General features: G+C 40.2%; 1 protein-coding gene across 2 annotated transcripts in view; it reads left to right on the top strand.

Moving 5' to 3' along the window:
* Positions 1 to 22,802, top strand: part of Fhod3 (formin homology 2 domain containing 3) — a 427,181-nt gene that overhangs the window by 301,242 nt on the left and 103,137 nt on the right. For both annotated transcript variants that reach the window (XM_013014940.1, XM_013014939.1), the window contains exon 11: positions 11,232 to 11,345. In XM_013014940.1, coding sequence (XP_012870394.1) covers positions 11,232 to 11,345 — 114 coding nt within the window. The remainder of the gene's footprint in view (positions 1 to 11,231; positions 11,346 to 22,802) is intronic.

Genomic DNA, 22,802 nt, shown 5'->3' with positions numbered 1-22,802 from the left:
AGAAACACTTTAGGATGTGATGCAAATATTTAACTTTATAAGATAGAGTTACCATAGTTGGTATACTTATTCACACATCTGACACGAGAGTCTAAAAGGCTGTATTTCTTATGTTCTCTTCAAACATAGTATTTTCAGTTTTTCCCAATGGATATGAATGGTGGGCTTAATTTATAACCCCCTTATTTACAGAGAAGAATAAGATTCATTTTTATACAAGTTTATTGGTGGTGCTGTTTGCTAACTTTTATATGGTATGTTATCTTTAAAATATATTTTGGATACTTTGATAGTTTGTATCTATGAGATGTATTATAAATGTTTACTGTGAGTGTATTGCTCAACTTTCCCTCATCCCAATTTGCTTTGGTTCTAGAACATGCTGTAGTATTGTTCTGAGAGTTTGCCTTGTGCTTTTGAAATAGCTCAGGAAAGGTCATTTGTGTTTTGAAGTCTAGGAGACAAGACATGAGCCTAAGACCCAAATTTGAGAAGTTAAATTGGTTTTGGTAGAAACTTTGCCCTGTTCAATTGGTTAGGTTGAAGGCCTCTGGGTTGTTTTTCCAATATGAAAAGGGTGGTCCCAAATCAGGAGTTACTTGTGGTAAAAAAAAGAAAAGAAAAAGAAAACACCTCTTAGTTCATAGCAAGCTTGTACCTGAGAATAGCTCCTTAGCAATAGAGGTATCTGATGCTCAGAAGCCAAACACCCAGAATTACTTAGCACAGATATAAACAACAGGGAGTCAGAGGTGGTATTATAAAAGAAGGTCAATGGGTTCCAGGAAAATGAGGGATTGAGAATCTCAGAAGTTACAATGCAGGTGATCTATGTGGACAGTGACTTAAGTCAGATGATGTCAGGGCTTAGTGGGCAAAATAGAGTAATAATCCAGCTGTCAAAGTTTTTAGCTCCTGCTCATCTACCTGCAAAAGAAAAACCTATCTTAACAACAGCCAAAAGAAGCTGTGTATGCTTATATCTGTAATCTCAGATATTTTAAAGCAGAGATAAGAGGATCATGCCTAGAGGTCAACCTGAGTGAAAAAAATGCAGAATTCTAACTCCACAAATAAGACAAACTTGGTGGCACACATCTGTAACCACAGCTACTCAGAAGGCAGAGGTAGAAGGATCATTATTCAAGGATGGCCCAGGCAAAAACGGTACAGATCTTACCTAGTTGTGAGTTCAAACCTTAATACCACCAAAACAGAATTAAGAAAAAAGAAGAGCGGATGAATGAATTTATCATCTCTGTGAGTTAGCTTTTTATTGTCATGACAAATACCTGAGAGAAACAATTTAAAAAGAGGAAAGATTTAGCTCTCAGTTTGAACTTTTAGTCCATTATTTCTGGGCCTGTGCTCAGATAGCACATCATTATGTAAGAGGATGATGGAGCAGAGCCACTCCCTTTCTGGTGTCCAGGAAACAGTAGAAGGGACAGGGGACAAGGTAAGTCTTTCCCAGGTATGTCCTTAGTGACCTATTTCCTACAACAAGGCCCACTGTCTACTTCCCACCACTTCAGAATAATGCCATCATATTCTGAATCCATCAAGGGATTAATCATTGACTAATCAGCTACCAACTTATTAGCTAAAACTCTGCTAGCTAGCAGCTAAGTCCCTGTATGTGTACCATGAGGTTGATTGGTCCTTGATGGTTTCTGATTGAAAGAGTTACAATGACAGTGTGCAAACTTAGTGATTGTCTTAGCAGCTGGTTATCACCAAGAACATATTCTGGATGATTCTTTGTGTGTGTACATGAAAGAAGATCTACCAAGGCTAGCAACTTCTCTGAATCACATGCAATAAGTCAGTGTAGTGACCTCCAACCAACTTAACAACAAAATATGGTCTCTTCTAGGTTTGATATCTCCTTAACATTTAAGGTACCATACGATTGTTTGCTGTCTTCTAATGGATTAAAAGTGTTCTATTGCTGGGCACTGGTGGGTTACATCTATTAATCCCAGCTGAGATCTGAGCATCACAGTTTGAAGTCAGCCCAGGCAGGAAAGTCTATGAGATTCTTATCTCCAATTAACCACCCCAAAAATGTGAGCTGTGTCTCAAGTGGTAGAGCACCAGCCTTGAGAAAAAACAAACAAACAAAAATCAACCACAAAAAGAGACAATGCCCAGGCTCTGATTTCAAGTCCCAATACCAGAACAAGAAGTAAAAAGAGTACACCTTTCCATTTCAGCCACATGTGGTTTTCTTTTGTGCTTCATCTTCCTGTTTGTCTAATGTTCATCTCACTTTTCCATCTTGTCTCCGTGTGCATTTCTGTTTTGCTTGCCTGTCTCAGGGATGAGGAGGAGGAAGAGGAAGAGCCAATCACGGAGCCCAATTCAGAGGAGGAGAGAGAGGACGAGGCCCAATGTCAGGGCAAGGACAGGTACCGAGGGCTGGACCCTCCCAGGCTCAAGCCCAAAGCCTGAGGCTCCTTTTCAAAGGATGGTTTGCTACCACCACCTTTGCATAATTGCACTTCTCACCAGCTCATAGGGACAAACTTTCACTTTGTGCACAGAGCCACAGAATGACTAGTTTTTAGAAATAACTGAGCACATTTCCCCCTTGAGAATGGTATTTTTTATTCACATTCTGCCTACTAACCACACTTTATGGAAAAATTACCCAATTGATTTTCTGCCTATTATTCTCTCCTTCAATCAGTGCTTTCCCTCAGAAAGATTGATGGAGACTATAATGGCTCACTTCTGTTGATATTTTAAGCCTTTCAGCATTGTAGTAAAGACTTGCTGGTGCCCTTCTTCCCACTAATTTTGCTAATACATGGTTATGCAAAAATGTGTGGGTAACTCCAAGGTTAATGATCCAAATGTTCCAAATGGATAGGAACTTTTCCCATATAGCAAAGGGAAAATTTCTTGTATTGATGTTTGTACCCAAACAAACCTATAGGGCAGCAGCCTTTTTGGAAGTTTGTTCTTATGTAATCAACCCAGCAGAGAGCATTCTCTTATCTTCAGGCAGTGTTAACATGCATAGGTACCTTGCACATATTTTAAAATTTTGTAGGTTTTGTTCCCCCCCAAATAAGTTCTTTCTAAAAATAAAAAGTACTCATGGGTAATTTATTTGTTGATATGCAAAAATAATTTAAACTTGGATGTGTTCCTTACCCTTGCAAATTAATGCTCCTTTGGTGTTTTGTTGTTGATTTTTACAAATAAGCAAAGTAGGAAAGTTTTTGGATGGCTTCCAGTACCTCTTTCTCTTACCAATTTTGAAGTTGACACAGCACTTGGCACTGATACCTCATCAGCCAGGGCTGTCTTTAACCATGAAATTCTTATTTGACACTCTGAGTCTCTCTTTATTCCAAATGGTCTTAGAATCCTCTATGAACTGGCAGGTGATTTTTTCCCCTACATATATGTAGAGAAAGGAAAGGAGTGAGCTGATCATGGAGCATTAGCCATACATTTCAGAATGAAAGGAAAAAAACAAAAACAGCCCCTTGCTTGTGTTGATGTACCAGGCTTGCAGACAGTGATGGGTTATTTAGGGTACTTTGGGAAGGGAGGAAATTTGGATGCCAGTCCCACTTCAGTCCTACTGTAAATATAGGAAAGTATGTAGACTCTTAATACCCTTGTATGCTCCCCCCCCCCCCGTTGATGAATGTTCTCATACCATCCAATACGTAAATCCTTAAATCCTCCTGTGGTCATATGGCTCAGTACCTTTAAGACCAGGTGGAAAAATCTGGCTAAAAAAGTCAACCTTCAGAGGAATCCCTATGGACAGTGTGCTTTCTGCACCTTAGATTGTTACTTATACAGGTAGATAAAGAATCCTTAGGCCATGAAGAGTCTGATTGCATGAATTAATACGGGAAGGCATTACTCCTAAAGACTAGTTAGGCATTTGAGTTTTAAGAAATAAAGATGTGTGTATTAAATACCGGAACTTAATCTTGACAATACCCAGGTTTCCATTAACCTTGATCCAGAAGTTGTTGGCTCTCTAATATAAACCTGTGAAACCATGAAGTGGCAGGAAGTACTGGTGCTTGCTTCTGCATGGAGAGTGGCCTCGCTGCTCCCCCATCTCCTGGCTTCTGCTGCTTCAATGCTTCAGTGTCGTACTCCCTCAGAAAGCAGTGTGTTCCTGCTATTGCCTGTAGGTGGAGCTCTCAAAGGAAGTAGCTCACTTCCCATGTCCACATGGATATATATGGCTGGAAGGGAGGCTGTGCTTTTGAAAAATGCAAAGTTTAACATTGGTTTTAAGTTTACAAAGGTATGTGTTATAATACTCAAATATCAAAGTCCTTTGAAGATGGAAAGTTTTTCCTTTAAGAATAATTTAATTGATGCAATTGGATAGACAAGGTATATACAATTATGTGATTATATATATTGTATATTGATCATCACAATTAGATAGATAAATTACCACCACCTACAGTTACTATTTGTAGGAGTAGGGTGTGTGTGTGTGTGTGTGTGTGTGTGTGTGTGTAGGATGATGATGATGATGATGATGATGATGATGACGATGACAACGATGATGATGGTGATGATTATTGATAGCTATAACTGTTGACCTGTCTAAAGGAGCTTAGATGTTGAAGGCTTAGTAATTGGAACTGAACAGAATGTAAGCAACATTCTTTGGTATCCTGTCACCTTCCTTTTGGCTCTTTGCTTTCCTTTCTGGCATTTCTTCTTTTCTCATATCTGTCCATGCTTTTAAGAACAGCTTTGAAAGCAGTTAGTAAAGAATATACAGAAGAGCCTGAAGGTCAGGGTAAATGCCCTCCTAGGCCTCTGTATGCCCACAGAGATAGGCAAAGCTGGTGGGCCAAGTCTGACTGGGCAAACCAAAACTTTTGGTGATGGAATTGGATGTTGTAGCTCAAAAGATTCATCTGGAGTAGAAGTTAGTGACTGTCATATAGTGAATTTGATACATCTCTCTTTTTCCTAACTTTGCTTTCTCTCTCCCAAATACTTGTCTTCCTTTCCTCCCCTCCGTCTTGGACCCACAGCAAAGCCAGCTCTCCCTCCAAGCAGAGCCCCCATGGGAAGTACGCTGATCCAGAGAGCTCTGGGCTCCCAGCCATCTCAAGTGCCACCTCACATGGAAGGCAGCTTCCAGGCAGGCCTGAGGCCACCCAATCTACTCTTCTGCCACCCTCCAGCCCTGCTGTGGCCAATCTGTCCTCTTCCACCATGCCCAAAGCATCCCCCACTATAAACAAGCTGCCCTATGTACCTCACAGTCCATTTCACCTCTTCTCTTATGACTTTGAAGACTCTCCTTTATCCACCAAGGACAAGGAAGCAGAGCCCCAGAAGGAAAACAGGTAGATTGCCTCACATTGAGGCCTGTGTGAGACTAACCTGGAGTGAGTGCAGCACATTAACTCCTCTTCTGCCATCTTTGTGTGGATTCAGGCAGAGCCCAAACTAACTCCATGTATCAATGGGGACTAGCGTTTACATGAACTTCAGAAGAAAACTACCACTTGTGGGAACAGATAGCTGCTTAACGGGGACTTAGACATAAGGTTTTTTGGAAACACGGTCTGTCAAAATTTATACATCTCACCTATCTGTCCAGCATGTAGTCTTTCTACCTGCCAAATATAGACAATTGCTTGGGTCTCCTTCCATGCAGCATGACCATTGTATTTCTTTTTTTTTCACAGTTTTCCTGACTCTGTCTCTCTGAGCACACACACTGCCTCTGAGCCTCAAAGCTTGCGGTCTTTCTCTTCCCAGAGGTGGGTATCTTGTCCTTATTTTCCCTTTTCTCTAGCTTTCTGCTCTGTTTTCTATTATATGCATTTTTAGCTTCTTTCTTTTGTCCTTCCATTTTATTTTATTTTTTTAATATTTTGAGTGATCCTGGGGTTGGAACCTAGATTCTTATACTTGTGGAACAGGTGTTTTACCACACCTCCATTTTTCTTCTCAAAGATTATTGCTCAGGAATGATAAACAATGGAAGTTCAAGCCACTTTAGGGAGGATTAAACTAATTACATTATTTAACTATGAATATTAAAGTGTTATGATAATAAATTTTAGTGGCTATTATAGAGTAGATGAAGGTGTACAAATCCAAATGTAGCAGAGAAAGTGTAATCAGTGCTTGTCTGCCACATGACTGCCCTTTGTTCTTGCCTAAGTTGGGAACTCTTTGCTGCAGGAACAGAAGGTCAATAGATTTTCAGTGATCTGTGTTCCCAGTTGTAGATCATTCTAATGTCTACCTCATCATAGAATAATAGCTAATATTTCTTGAACATTTTTATGAGCCAGACTCTGTATTTTCCATAAAGTTGGAAAACAGCCATTAAGAAGTAGACTGTCCAGGTTGGAGGCATGGTTCAGTTGGTAGAGTGCCAGCCTATCAGCAAAGAATCAGGTACCAAGTTCAAGTCCTGGTCTTAGAACAAAAAAAGGAAGCAGCCTCTTTTTCTAGCCCATAATTATAGCAAGGAACTGAGGTACAGAGAAGATAAGTAGGCCAAAGTCATTGAGCTGTTGAGTGGAGGTTTCAATCCCAGGCAGCCTGCCTCTGAGTGAGGCCTCACTTGTGCATTGGTCAGCTACCTGTTAGCACTGGTTCTCCATATTTAGGGGCTTGCTCAAGCCTCCCTGCCTGGGGACTTTAGACAGGTCCTTGTAAGTGTGAAGCATTTGCCAGAGCCTGTGTTTATGAGACCCTGAGTCTTGGTGCCTGACGTGAAGCTGGGCCTTGTTTCAAATGAAACCTTATAAAAACTTAAGCCTAGACAGTAGCGCGCTCTCATCATGAAGATGACCAGTCTCCACGAATATCAGACCTTCCTTTTAATAGATTGAAGGATTAATCTAGGATTAATCTGAGCTTGTCAATCATTTTCACTTACGTACAACTTAAAAAGAAATGCCCAGAGTTTTAAAGTTTTGTTTTAAATCATAAATCTGAGGAGTTGTATAGGATGTAATTTGTCTATTGTATGTGTGCTTATTTTTAGTGACATTTTGGGGCTTCACATTTGATTTTGTTATGAGAACATGTATAACAAAGTCAATCAGTCATCAGTCAAATGAGATCTATTTTCTGTTAGGAAGAAAAATATGGTTTCATGTTTCAATTTATTATTATTTTCAGTGATAGCAGGATTTGAACTCATGGCCTTAAAGTTGCTAGGCCACTGCTGTCCCACTTGAGCCACACACACAGCCTTTTTTTGCCCTTGCTTTAAGTTACTTTAATTTTTGTTACTTTTTGTTCAGGTTGGCCATGGACTATTCCTCTACATATCTTGAATCGTAGTTGTGAGCTACCACAGCCTTTTGTTTATTGACATAGCAACTTGTTCCCTAGGCTGACCTCTGAATGTGATCCTCCTGATTTCTACCTCCCAAGTAGCTAGGACTGTAGGTATGTGCCCCTGGTGCCTGACATGTTGGAATTTAAATACGCATGTTCATAAGCATTCCTTGGACAATAATCTCACTGTGGAGTCTGATTCTCAGGTGGGGGCAGGGCAGGTAGATTGGCATTAGGTGAAAAGCTTTGTGCTGAATTTGACCCTGGATGATTATAATGCTACCTTCTGCTTCCTCAGGGTGTCTTTTAGGAATTTCCTTGGAAGTGATGATTTTCCAGACTTATTCCCTTGCTTGGTACCCCAGTAGCTTCATAAGGCAACACCCTACATTGTTTCAGCCTGCTTGAGGAGGGATAGGAGGAGAAGGAAGATTCCAGTGAAATAGCTCAGGCAGACCCCATCTGAAGAACAAAGCACACTAAAGATCACAGAGCTCAGAATCTGCTTCCTCTTGCTTTCAAAACAGCTTTGAGCTGTGTCTCAAGACTATAGGTTCTTATGGATCTTGCTCAAGTTTAAAATCCTGGAACTGTGATCTTTCATATTAATTGAATAGGCCAAATCCAACAAGACTTCCACCCTCTGAAGTGGTATTGTGTGCAAGTTAGGAGGTACACCTTGCATTATAAGCATAAGCTCTTAGCCAGGCCCCAGTGGCTCATGCCTATAATCCTAACTACTCAAGAAGATATCTGAGGATGGAAATTCAAAGCCTGAGCAGGAAAGTCTGTGGGGGCTCTTATCTCTAATTAACCAGCAAAAGCCAGATGTGGAGCTGTGGTTCAATGGCAGAAAATAGCCTTGAGTGCAAAAGCTAAGCGATAGTGTCCATGCCCTGAGTTAAAGCCCCAATACCAGGGTGGACAGGGAAGGAGGGAAGGAAAATAATTAGGTCTTGCAAACTCATCTTTCCTATTATGATGTTGCTCCCTGACAGTCTAGATTTTCTGGTGAGAGCCTCAGTCTTCAGAGAGGCTTTCCTAGTTCCAGTTTCCTTCCCTTTGGTCTCCAGTCCTCACTACATGTAGTCCTGGGGGACTGGAATTAGTGGAAACATGTAAATTACCTGTACATTGTGGAAATACAGCTACATGTTTGTGAATGAGGAATGACTTAAGACTTAACTGAAGCACAGTGTTATCATTCGGCAGGAATTTCAATCCTACAAAAATATTGTTGGTACCTATTGAATTTTCTGGTGTTCACTCATGGTGGTTTTCATGGGTACGTGTGACCACCAATTTGACGACTCAGTGGTTTAATGCAATTAAATGGGTTATAACGGAGACCAACCTATTAGTCATTAAAACATACCCTACCCCACTCACACATAAAAATGCTGAACAGTAAATTATATGATTCAATGTGCTTGGCTGAAACTGAGAGGCAAAACTGGGCAGATGATGGAACATTTGAATTAATTGCTTGGCCATTAGAAAAACCAAAGGAGGGAAAACACATTATTCTTGTTTTATTTCCATAACGTCATTTAAGCATAATTTTAGCAAAGTGATCCTGTTAAAAATCCTCTGAGGATGTCCACTTGTGGTTGGAAGAGGCCGTTGCAGCTTCTGGAGTCACATAGGGTCTAAGTGCCTGGCAGCTATGCAGAGTGGCAGCATCCAGTCCTCTTCACTGAGACCTCTAGGCATCCTTCGTGGCTCCTCCTGCCTCCCTTGTGGGGAATTTGCTGCCCTGCCCTGTCACTCTGTCTTCATTGCATGTTAACTTCCCTTCCCTTCTCTCTTCTGGTTTCATTTCTTTATCTTGCTAGTCTTGGGGCTTGAAATCAGGGCCTGGGCAATGTCCTGGAGCTTCTTTTGCTCAAGTCTGGCACTCTACCACTTGAACCACAGTGCCACTTCTGGCTTTTTCTGTTTATGTGGTACTGAGGAATCAAACTCAGGGCTTCAAGCATGATAGGCAAGCACTCTACCACTAGGCCACATTCCCAGCCTGCTGTTTTCTTTTTATGGTCCTTCTATCTTTTGCTTTTCTACCTTCTCCATCACCGGTAGTTTGCAAATCGTTATGAAAAAAAAATCAACCCAACATGTACTTGGAGAAGTCGTTAACCTGCTGGACTTGTAGAGTATTGGGTTTGCTTGCTTGATTTTGTTTGTTTTTAACAGAAGAGAACGTAAGTCTTCAGAAACCAAGAACTATAAAGGTGGCATTTTAACAGGACAGTAGGACAAAATTGTGTGGTCTTGAGTTACTCTGTCTAGTGAAGTACTTACTACTGAGCACATGTCTCATAGATGATAAATAAAAAAGTAAGAGGCACACCAGCCATTCTGTAATCTTGTAATCTCAGCACTAGAGGCTCTGGGCTTGTGAGTTCAAGACCAAGCTGGGCTACACAATTGTAGGAAGAGCAAACTCAAACTCTAAAGAGACAGAGGGAGAGACAGACAGATAGCAACAACCATGGTACAGAGTCAGCAACTTGGGATGACTTGAGAAATAAATATTTTACTCGCCACTATTATAACACTATTATTGAAAGCTGAAATTTCATGTCTGTGTTCCACTTTGTAAAACAGATGGTCTATTTTTACTCTTTGTACATAGTCTTTTGCTTTTGAGATAACGTTACAATTATGACCATATGCTATACCATAGTATATCATGATGTTTTATATTATCTCCATCAACTTTTTCTATGGTACCATTTATAAAATTGGTAATGACTTTTAAAATGGTTTTAATAAGATAACCCATTGGTGAAACATAGATACTGCTTTGTTAACCATTTCTTTGTTACCTTGATGGGAGAGTTACCAGGTTTTCACTATGAGCCAAGTAATATTCTAATATTTTTACATGTACCATTTTCAGCACACAGAGAATCAAAGGGTTATTTCCTTATGCTAGCATCCCAATAACAGACTTAATCTTCACAGGATATACAAATTTTGAAGTACAATTGCTTCCTATAAGGGTTAGTACCAATTTCTGTTGATGGGATTTGGACTGGATTCCTCACATGCAGGAAAGTCTTTGTGCACCTTTACCATAGTGACACATCCTAATACAGTGCATCTATTAGGGAAGAGCCAGTCCTGCCCTGTGCCTGGGTAGATTACAAGGCAAACCCTCCTGAATCTCATTATTTGTAACTAGTCATAAGTGCCTGGACCTGTATGAGGGTTTCAGATGAAGATTGATTTCCTGGTACTCTGAGTGATGACAGCTGCACACAAATAGGTGAAGGGTATCTATTTTGCAAACAGGAAGAGAAGCTCAGATTTTATAAATGTGAAATGTTTCTCTAACCAAGCAAATGCTATTTTCTATAGAGCTTTGCTAGAATGAATCCTAATTGTGCCATCACAGTGGTAAGGAAAAACCATTCGTTTCAGTGAAAATGTTTTGGATTCTTAATTTATATTAGTGATTAATTTTAATAAATATTTTAAAAGATGGCAACTGTGGCCATTTTCTTCAATACTTTTCTTATAACTCTTTCTGCCTAATGTCTTTAGATGGGAAAACTTCTTTAAGAAGACATGATCAATGCACAGTGGTCAGTAACTCTCTATCAGTTAGAATAATCACTTGCAGTAGTAGCATTGTCAGAATTATCTTTCTTTTTTATTTAATTTTTTCATTGTGAAAATACCATACAGAGCGGTTACAATTACGTGGGCAAGATAATGAGTACATTTCTTATCAAGCATTGTTGCCTCCTCCTTTGTTTCCCCTTCCAAACCCTTCCCATCTCCCCCCACCCTGGTGACCCTCCCCCCCTTCTTGCAAAAATTAAAGCAGTTTTTTTCAATCTTATTATTCAGTCTTACTGATTTGTACTATTTCTGTTTTGTCTCTAATTGAAACCTCTATACTTTTTTAGATACAGCAGCCTCAGCAACAACTCTTTTCCCTCCTCAAGACCCTCATCTGGACTGAGTGTGTCCCCCACAACCACATCATCTCTCTTATCTCCACAGGAGGCCAGGACAGATAGGTGAGTTCTGGGGTATGGAAATAACTCAAGTAAGGTGACTCTGTTTGGAAAGTGTAGCTAAAGAAAAAGTCTATTATAGGTGTAGATGTTGTCCTATCTACCTACATTTGTTGGAAAATATCACAATTTCTTCTAAAATATTTGAGTGTGAATGTTTTGAGTCATCCCTTAAAATGCTTCTTAGTGGTCTGTGAGTTCTACAATTTGTCTTAAAAACCTCAGTTTTCACCTTTGAACACCTAAGTCTATGTTAACCAGAAGGTAGTGGCCCATCAAGGTGCTATGTAATTAATCCAGGACCTACCAGAAGAGAAAAGAATTCTATGGGTACATGGAAGGAATTTAACTTGGCAAAAGTATTAGACCACCAGAAATTCACTGATTACTACTTCTAGAAGCCAGTGATTGCACAAGGATGTGTTTACAAGAGTAAGGTAAGAACTGTAATTTTAGAACAATTAAAAACAGTTACCCTTACATGGCAAGAGTGTTGAATTAGAGGAGATTGTTTGGGGTTCCAACTCTCTCACTTGGAAGTTATTTACTCCCTGAGGGAAAATTCCAGTTTCACCAACCTTTCGTAGAGGGTCATTCTTGTGAACAAATAAAATTGTTCAGATGAAGGCCACTGTATACACTGGAGAGCGGTGTGGAGGCAATGGCTGGAGTAGCTCCTGATTCACAAGGAATCTAGATGTGAGCCACTTACAGGGATCACTTGCCTTGAGTCCCAAATTAAAAAAAAAAAACTGGCCTGTGTTCCATATCCAGATCTTCTTTTGTGTATTCTCAAGTGAGTTTTGCTGATCACTGCTAGTTTGTCCAGGTTACAGAAGAGCCAGAACCTTACAAACCCTGGGAAGGAGGCTGTCCAGTATGGCTTGCTGAACCACATGCATTATTAGTGTCTCTAAGGTAGTGTATAAATCAAGCAACTAACTCTGAACTTCTGCAGGACAGTGAGCCCCCGAAATGGAAGCACTCAGGCAAGTTAGGTCTTAGCAATAAGGAAACCAGTTGACTATCTTGAGGATTCCCTTACTTGACTCTGTCCATTAGCCTTGGCTACGTAAAGAGATTAGATATAGTTCTCTGTAGTGTTGCACAAGAAAGACACTATAAGAATGACACTTGTTATACATGAGATTTGGGAGGAAGATTGGAGTCTGACTGATATTGCATGTATCACATCTGCCAAACTATCATTTCTTCTGAGCTTAAAACCAGGCTCCATTCATTTTTGCATATACTACAGTAACTGGGGCCTGACCACAGTAGAACTGTGCTGAAAGATCCAGTGAAATAGTCACTTGCTAGATGGGAATAGTTTGGAGGACCATGAAGTGAGGAAGTTACAAGGACAGGAGATTCAGGTGCTCTCCATGTTTACTGAGGCTCTAGGCTTTGGGTATCTTCCTCCCATGTCCTAAAGTGGAAGTCCTAATCTCTACTTACCTCAAAACCCCTGGAAACCCAGGCTCTTAGAAGACACTGCTCATACTTCTTTCCATTCTTAGACTGGCTGAAATCTCCCTGCTGGTAGTGGTGGTGATGGTATTTACCTGAAAGGGTGAGACTAAATAGCAGAATAACAATCTAAACAAAAGTTATACTTTATCCTGAGACCATGGGATTGGTTATACGTTGAGATCAGGAGGGGGTGAACCGCTCTTCCCTGTCAACAGCAGAGATTGAGCCAGTGGGTTGAAACTGTAGAAACAGAAGTTGTCTGAGAGCTTCTAGACTTGACTGGAGAATGGGACTGAGGGAATCAGAGAGAATGAGGTTTCAGGTCTTTGTGGATGTTAGAGACAGGAACTAAGATATGCTGGAAACAAACTATAGGTAGAGAAGTTGATCCAGATGCATGCAAGGTCCCAGAAGCCTGTGTGAAACCTGGGAGATGTTCTATTGGTGCAGGGCAGTGTGAGCATTCCTTGAATTGAAGCACTGGAGTTACATTACTCTGAGAACCTGCACACTGAGACCCAGTTAAAGGGCAGCCAATTTTCTGGACGTTTGTTCTTTTTTCTAGATTACTATTATCATAGGAATTTACTTATCTTTGCATCTGTAATCTGCTGGTCAGTAGTTTCAAAGTGTTTATTACTTCCTTTACCTTTGCCTGTGTTTTTAACCATCATTGCTTACAGGCTTTGAAAACCCATGTGGTGAATCACTAGAAATACTACATGTATGACATTAGTCCCAGGAAGCCAGTGGGCCTGCTGACTACCACCTCTTCCTGTCACCTTGTTAATGTGTTTTATAAATCAGTGGGCTCCTCAATTCCAAGTCACTTTTTGCAACATTGCCCAAGAATGTCAGTTGAGTTCATGATAATACATACTTTTATGCGATTTTTACTTTTTCATTTTTAACCAGAGTTCATTAGATGTTATTCACAATATAGCTCAACATATGTAAGTGTTTTTTTTTTACCTGTTAAGATGTATGGCTATCCAAGCATGGTAGTATATGACTGTAATCCCAGTTACTTAACTGGTGGCTTGTTAGTGCCAGTCTAGTTGGAGAAATGTTAGTGAGACTATGACTCAAAAAACAAATACAAATGAAAAAGGATGATTACTGTGGCTCTAGATGGAGGGCACTTGCCTAGCATGCATGAGGTCCTGGGTTCAAGCCCTACTAACCCAAATGCACGAGGCAATTTAGGACTATGTGAGTAAGATGTATTGTTGAGATGTTTTATATGAACATATATTACAAAGACAGGAAAGGAAAAGTCTTAGGAAAGATATGAAACAATTGTCAATTATATTGCTTTTTGGCAAAGAAAACCCATATTTTCTGTCATCATACTCCTACCTAGTAAGTAGCGTGCCACAACCCCATGTACCAGTAAACCTCTAGACCTCCACTGCCGTAATTTCTAAACAAGAGTCACTTCTCTGAAGTCTGGGAAAATACAGCCAGTGAAAACACCCTCCAGGCCCCTTAGACCACTTTGGAAAGGCAACTGGTCATCATGAGCTTACAGTTTTTCATTTTCTCCCAAGCATGTTAAAATGTTGGATGTTAATAAAACTTGGAAAGATAAATTGAGAGGAAGTGTTGAAGACAAAAAAAACTATAAAAAATTAAGTTAAGACAAGGATATTAAAATGGATCCATCTCCAGTTATGTTACAGCTTCATTTAAAGGGCCCTATTTTAGAAGCAGAATGTAACATTAACTTTCATGAAATTGGAGCTTAAATCGTGCCAAAACAAAACAAGAAAACCAAAACTATTTACAAAGACCCTCGGGGATACAAAATGCAACTGTTTCATAAAAGCAGAGACTTGAAAAAAAAATGCTTCAATTTTGAAAATGTACTTTCTGAGCAGAGAAGTCCTAAATATTTTCTTTTAGAAAGACAACAAAATTACAGGAATATTTGAGCCATTTGTTTCAAGTATTGAAATGAAACAAATAAATAAGCAAACAATAACCACACCATAAGAGAGACTTTGGCTTTGAGTCTTGTGAAAGGCAAAGCAAATTCTCTCCCCAAACCTACTGTGAAGTCTCCATCTTGTGGGCCTTGTCAGAAATGGCTGCTGGAGGCTTTGGTGGTGGATATGGATATGTGAGAAAACAGTGGGGCCAAGGGCTGTGATGGTGCCTTAAGGCAGTCAGTCAGGGACTAGGGAGTCCTCCGAGAAAGGAGCTTGTCCTGAACTGCTCAGTTGGGAGGACATGGAGGGTCCTTGGGTTCAGACTTTAGGGAGGACCTCTTTGTAGACATGATAAGCTAACATCTGCAGGACTGCTGTTATCTCCTACCATTACTTCTCATAAAATACACTGACCTGCCTATTTAATATATTAACGTTCAGAGACCTTGGAAGACATTGAAAATGACCTGGCCCTCAGAATTTATCCCAGCAAGGGTTTTCCTTCCTCTGAAAATAGGATAAGCCCAGTAATGATATTACCCCTGGGGAGCAGTAATGGATAATAAGAGACATGATAAAGGATGCTACTTTTTGTAGTGTGTGTGGTCAGAGCATTCCACATGAAATTAAAAAAAAAAGCCTAACGGGTTTTTACATATGAAACACCTTGTTAATTGTAGGCATGTTGGGTTATAGACTTCTTATTCATCTTGTGTGACTGTAACTTCATACCCATGGAATGATAATTCCTCATCTCTTCCTACCTCTGATTCCCTGATAACCACTGTTTTACTGTCTACTTCTGTGTCTCTGACATTTTACATGCCTCCTATCACTGGAATCATTTATTTCACTTAGCATAATATCCATGCTTATTATTACAAATGATAATGTCTCCCTTTTTAAAATTTTATTTTATTGTAAAGATGCTGTACAGAGGGGTTACAGTTACATGAGTAAAGCAATGAGCACATTTCTTGTCGAGCATTGTTACTCCTTCCCTTGTTGTTCTCCTACTATCCCTTAACCTCCCCCACCTCCCTCACTCCTCCCCACCTTTGAAGTTGTAAAGTTCATTTCCAACATACTGTCTTGTGTGTATCATTGTTGCAATGGGTCACCCTATGTCCTTGTTTCAGCATTTTGTTATTCCCCTTTCCCTCTCCAAATTAGACAAATGTACATACAAGATGCAGGGTACCAAAATCAAGTACAGTGACAACAGGGGATATATCACAGGGGGAAGCACATACAAAAGAAACAAAAGAATTACATTGTATGTTTAAAACAGGATATTTTCCTTTTTTAAAAAGGCTAAATAGTATTTCATTGTCTGCTTATGCTATACTTATACACTATATGATGATTTAGGTTGTATCTTGAGTTTTGTAAATAATGCTAAAATGAACACAGTATACAGATCTCTCTAAGATCTTGATTTCAATTCGTTTTGAACACTCAGAAGTGGGATTTACTGAATTATACAAAAAGAGATTCAGAGCTGGGATGTAGCTCAGTGGCAAAACGCTTGCCTAGCAAGTGCAACATCCTGGGTTCGATCCCCAGTACCAAAAAAGAAAAAAAAGCCAAAAAAATACAGTTAAAAAAAAGAGAGATTAACCTTTCAATTTTATTTCATTAATGGACTGTACATGTACATGGTATAAAATTTGAAAAAGTATGACAGGGAGTATAGTAGAAGTAGCGCTCTCTCTTATCATTCCAAAAGAATAACTCCTAGTGGTTTCTTATGTAGAGTTCCAGAAAATTTTGTTTATATAAGCATATAATTTTTATTTTTTTGGTCATGGGGCCTGAACTCTGGCCCAAGGCTAGCACTCTACCATTTGAGCCACAGCACCACTTCTGGCTCTTTCTGCTTATGTGGCGCTAAGGAATCTAAACCAGGGCTTCATGCATGCAAAGCAAGCACTCTACCACTGAGCCACTTTCCCAGCCCCCATATAAATGTTTAATAGAAGCTGAGGGCATATCTTAGGTGGTAGAACACCTCACTAACAGGAACTGAGTTCAAGCCCTAGTTTTGCCAAAATATGTTTAATGAAATGTTACAAAAACTAGTAATATAGTACACCAACTTTATTTGCATTCCCACAGATTTGTCTTGGGTTTCTTTCCCTGTCAGTACTTGGAGCTGTTGTGTATTTTCTGATGGCACTCTTACCATTTTCTATGCATGCTACTTCATATGCTCCATTCCAACCATGTTAGTGGCCACAAATCTTTTGCTCTTGAAAACAGGGCGCCACAGCCACATACCATTTTGAGTACGTGTGAATATCTATAGACTAAATTCTTACAAATGACTTTAGTAAATCAAAACCATTACATTGTTTCACTTTTTATTTTATTATTTATTTTAGCCAAATGGCTCATCATAATGGTTATACCAATCTTAGTCCTCCACGGTAGTGTGCGAGAGCTTGTTTTCCTCTACTCTTGCCAAGAAATATTAAACTTTAAGTCTTTGATCATGTGATAGTGAGAAGTTGTATGTCAGAAAAATGAATTTGCATTTCTCTTACTTTGATTGTGTTGAACATGTTTTCAGAAGTCTGGGACATGTTTATATTTCCTCTTCTATTTTTGGCACATTGCCATTGAGTTCTCACTGAATTGTACCATTACTTTATAAACTGTGAGAGGATTAGCAGTTATTTTCCTTTGCCATTGACCTTTATATTTCACTTGCAGAGTTTTTAACATCTAGCCAAATTTCACCTTTATGAACTATAAATTAACCTTTCCTATCTTCTGGGTTTTGTGTTTCTACTAAAGAAAGCCTTTCTTCCTATAGTTTCTTCTAATACTTCTATAGCTTTTTTTCCACATCTAATATTTTATTTATATGGAAACTATTTGGGAAAAAAGGTTCCTAATTTTAAAACGTCCACTTATTCTAATACTACTTATTGAATGAGCCATTATTTCCCCACTCATTTGTCATATGCAGGTAGGAATGAAGGTACATGTATGTGTCTGAGTGTTCAAGCCATTCTCTTAGGAACATCTCCAACCTCAACCTTCTGCCACTCTTCCCTGTTCTACAGTTGTAGGGTATCAGGAGTTCTCTTAGCCCATAGGGTTCGTCTTTACCATTGCCTTCGTCATTGAAACATGACTATGTTGTGCTGTCTTGAAACAGTCCTGTTTCCATTTGTGTTGTCTGCTGTTGTTTATACGGTGATTGTTTGAGACTCTGGGACCAAGCAGCTGGGTCCAGGCCAGTGGCAGCCCACTGTGCTTCGTGGCAGCTGCTCCTTTCAGCTCAGGCATCTCCTTAGTGGAGTCTCACTCCTCGTGACCCTCTCAGATGCCTCCTTCCGTCAGTTGTTTGATCACTCTTCCCTTCTATGCAGTGGCCTCTGCTTTCATCCATCTCCTACCTTTTCAAGTACGATTTCTCCTCTAGAGCTGACCTGCCAGCCATGCCTTTTGACTTTTGCCTTGTGTATAACATGCTAGTATCTTAGGTCTCCTATATCCTAGTTGCTTCCTTCAAGTGGACATCAGTTCTTTATGGCTCCTAATACTTGTGTCTTTTCTGTCTTGTTTGGTTTGACTTCAGTTCTTGTTCTGACCGCACTGGTAGCTACATTCCCATCATCTGCTTTCTTTCTTGACAGGGCCTTATGGATATGTGATATGGATGCTTTCCTGGATCCCAAGTACTAGTTTTCTGCATACCATCATTTGATTACACATTTTAAAAATGGTCAATGGAGTTTAGATCCCCAATCTTCAATTGGGCTCTAGTTCAAAAGCGTATTATTAGTTGGTCTAAGTAGATTAACAATTAAATATTATTCAAAAATATCCCAGATGGATGTGAAGCAGGATAAAGGATGTCATCTTTCTTAATGATGACAGCTAGGGCACCCTGTCAATCATTTCTAGTAGAAAACAAATGTGTCAATGCAGCCTGATCCCTACCATTTAAACCAAGAAACCGTGTGCTCTTTGCTCCATGCAGCAGCAGGCTTCCCACATGCCTGCTGCTAGATCTTGATAGCAATCTTGTTACAAACAAGGAAAAATGCCCTGTAAGGCAAAATGTGGTCCTAATTAATTGATTGCATTACATCCAAAGTGCACAAAAGCAGGAATGCTGGTCCCATTGATGGGGTAGGTTTATATGGTGTCTGGTCCTTGCTGGCAGCTTCATCTAGTGAACATAAGCACCAAAGGTCCTGAGTTCAGTCTCAGCCCCTAGCCTTGCCCAAAGGCTGTGAATCCTCAACAGCTGTTAGAGAGGCAAGCTCATACATATGTTTGAGATCTGACTCATTGCCATTTCTACTAACATAGGCTTAGCTCAAGATCAGTGTCATGCCTAGACTACATATCATAGTGCTAAAGGTACCTCCTATTTCCAGATCTGAGCAGCGGACTTTTCCCTACCTAGAAACTTTGTCTCCCTTCTATCTGAGTAAGATCATATGAGGGAGCTCTCATGTTTGACTCCTGAATGCATGATCCAGGGGTTACCGCCCACTAGTGTGCCCTATCTTCAGTGTAGTTTAACTCCACAGAAACTCTCCTGTGGACTGAGGTCCCTCCTTCAGAGTCATTCTGTCCTCTGACTCACTTCTCTTCTTTCTTCATTTCCTTAAATTCTTCCCCCATGACACATGTGACACAGGTGACACATGCCCTGTGTTCTTCCTCTGACAAGCCAGACTTCATCCCTCTTTTGTTCAGATGCTTCTGACTTGACAAGCCAGAATGCATTGTGGCTCCCTCTTTGGTTCAGATGTCAAGAGCTCTCAGCTCTTGGGGTCATTGTATATTTATCTGTTTGCTTCTAAAGTGGTGCTCACCGATCTCTTGTGGTTTGAGATTGTTTACCTTGGGCCTACAAAGCCACATGATGAAGATGGTTCACATGCCTGGACTGGGTACTTTATCCAAAACTCAGAGCACCTATTAAAAGAAAAAGGACTGTATTTTGGAGAATTCAGTATCCACTTGATTTTAATGGCTGTGTGTTTGCAGGGGGTACTTTGTTATTCCCATGTTCTTAGTCTTCTACTCTTAGGGTCTTTTCTCCCTAGTGGCACTCATTTTCTGAATCTATGTTATCCCCTGATGTGACTATGTGAGCTTTTAGGCAGGAACTCTCACTTCCTCTCTCAGATTCCCAGCGTACTATCCTGCTCTGTAAACAACAAACACTGGGACAGTTTTAAGCCTCTCTGCATCCTGTTTCCTTTACAAAGTGGAATTTGAGTAGTTCTTTTTCTTATTTGCATAAAGGACATACCAAGGTGCCTTGAGTATTGGCATTTGTAAGCAAGCACCTCATGCGTGACACTTGAGAACTAGAGGAGATCTGGAACAAGAAAAGGCAAATATTACTCATCAAGAAAATCTCTCCCCATAGACCTGTAGCTAAAGCTATTCAACGTGACAACCTCTGCCTGTGTACCCTGTTCTTGAGAGACAAGTTTTAGTTGTCACTGTTTTTGCCCTGACATGGTACAAAATGAAAAAGCAAAAAGATGTGTGTGTGTGTTTGTGTGTGTGTGTGTGTGTATGGTATGTGTTTGTGTATGTATACCATCCCTTCTCTCAAAGCCTAGCTGAGAGAGGAGTCAGTATACATCCTTACTGTAATGGGAAAAGACTGATTTTCTGTGCTTATTTTGGAAATTGTGCACATAGAATATACCAGTCTCACCCTCCCCAACACATACATTTCATTTCGAAAATATTTATTGAATGTACCTTGTTCAGCAGCCCTGTTTTAGGCACCATAATCCAATACTGCTTTATTGGACCCAAATCCTGACTTCCTGGGACTTTTATGTTATTGGCAGAAACATGAGTCAATGAATAAAGAGTTCCCATTGTCATTCCTTCTATGAAGAAAATGAACTTTCATAGAAAAGCTAAAAAGAAACAAATCACCAAAATGGGACTTGGTATAAGCGCTCTAGAGAGATACCTCTGGCAAAGGGGTCTGAGAAAACTGAGTCACCAGCTTAAGATAAATTGCAATTTGTCCTGAGATTTGCCTGTGAGAGTGGGAGGCAGGAGGTCAGGAAAGGGATAGAGAAGTGAAGTGGGTCCATCTTTCTTTCAAACATGATCCTGAGGCCAATGAGACCATTTGCATAAGTCTGGCATTTAAAGAAGAGGCAAGTATGCAAAGGAAGAGTGAACTGCCTGGAGTGACAGGCAGAGAGGACAAGAAGGATGCATGTCTCTCTGGGCCAGAAGGACCTGGAAGCCATGCAGCTGGTGGCAGTGAGGGTGTCTGGAAGCTGCCAGGAGAATTACTGAGTTGTGAAGCCAAGTCAGCCAGGGTAGACTTGGAGCTGTGACAGAAGAGGACCTTTGTACTGAAGGCCTCACTTAAGTGTTGGACAGAATGGTGGAAATTAAGAGCAAATAGGGAATGGGTAAGAACTGCTGTAAGCCAAGGTCAGGACCTACAGCAAAGGCCAGAACACAGACTGAAGCATGACAGCAACCAGGGCCTGGAGGAATGGCTTCATGCTCTGTTCAGGGGCCAATGCAGTTATATGAGACTCCCCGAGGGACCAACCTCCACAGCACACTGCATGGAGTCCTCATTTCTTGCCATGGCCAGGAATCAGATCTATACTGAAGCAGTGTGTGCAACCAGCTGGAGAAGAGACAGTGAGAGGGAGACTTAAATGACACCCCTTCTGTTGACAGTGGACATATCTAGGGCTGTCGCTATGCTTCTTGGTGTTAGTTCTATGGATAATCGTATCAATATGGCTGCTGGATGTATGAAAGAAGATTCCTGAATTTCCCAGCTTTCGGGTGCTATAGTTGGGACGTTGAGTGTCCTGCAAAGGACAAATCTTTTAAAGGCTTGGTCTCCAGAGTGCTACTGGAAAATGATGGAAGCTTTAGAGGACATGGAGCCTAGTGAATGGTCTTTAGGCCACTCAGGCAAGCCCTCCAAGAAGACTGTGGAATCCTGCCTTTCCAACTTCTCGCTTTACTTTCTGTCCATAAAGTGGATAGTTTTTCTCAGTCACACACTCCTACCATGATGTGCTGACATGCCACAGACCCCAAACATTAGAACCAATCGACCATGGACTGGAACCTCCAAAACTATGAGCTGAAATACACCTTTTCTTTTTTATAAGTTAGTGATCTCTGGCATTTCATAATAGTGTTAGAAATCCGACAACACACAGGTCAAGCAAATATCTTCCATAGCTTGGATGTTACCCAGAGTAACCACTCCTGTGATCTTAAGAAAAAGCAGTATTCAATTATATAGGTTGTAAGAATCATCTAACTGTATGACATACTTTATATTATTATGTTTTTATTTTGTGCCAGTCCTGGATTTGAACTCAGTGCCTGGGAGCTGTGTTTGAGCTTTTGTGCTCAAGGCTAGCAGTCCACCATTTGAGCCACAGCTCTACTTCTGGCTTATTGGTGGTTAATTGGAGCTAAGAGTCTCAAGGACTTTCCTGCCTAGGCAGGCTTAGGACCATGATCCTCAGATCAGCCTCCTGGGTAGCTAGGATTATAGGTGTGAGCCACTGGCATATTATTTTTGATCATTAAGTATTTATATCTAATTAGGAACTAAGTGCCATAATTTCAAATACTACATACTTTATGAGCTTTAGTTTGGCTTTTGTTAATATTAAACAGGGATTACATTATTTTACTTCTTTTACCAACAAGATTTTACTTACCATGAACTTACCAAAGGATATTTTTAAGCCATATATTTTTAAATATTTTATCATAAAGGTGATATACAGATGGCTTACAGTTATGTGAGTCAGGTAATGAGTACATTTCCTTTTGAACAATGTCATCCCCTCCCTCATACTTCCCCAGTTCTCCCCCTCCCAACTTCCCTACCCCCAAAGTTGTATAGTTAATTTCCAATATAGTGGCTAGTAGGTTTAGCTTTTGTTCCACCATTTCTTTTTTTTTTTAATTTAATTTAATTTTATTTGTGAACATACTGTACAGAGGGGTTACAATTGCATGGGCAGGATAATGCGTACATTTCTTACCAAGCATTGCA

This window comes from Dipodomys ordii, unplaced genomic scaffold (genome assembly GCF_000151885.1).
Source record: "Dipodomys ordii isolate 6190 unplaced genomic scaffold, Dord_2.0 Scaffold25, whole genome shotgun sequence".
Taxonomy (NCBI): Eukaryota; Metazoa; Chordata; class Mammalia; order Rodentia; family Heteromyidae; genus Dipodomys; species Dipodomys ordii.
The sequence above is the reverse complement of the archived record's forward strand: the minus strand, read 5'-3'. Positions and strand labels throughout refer to the sequence as shown.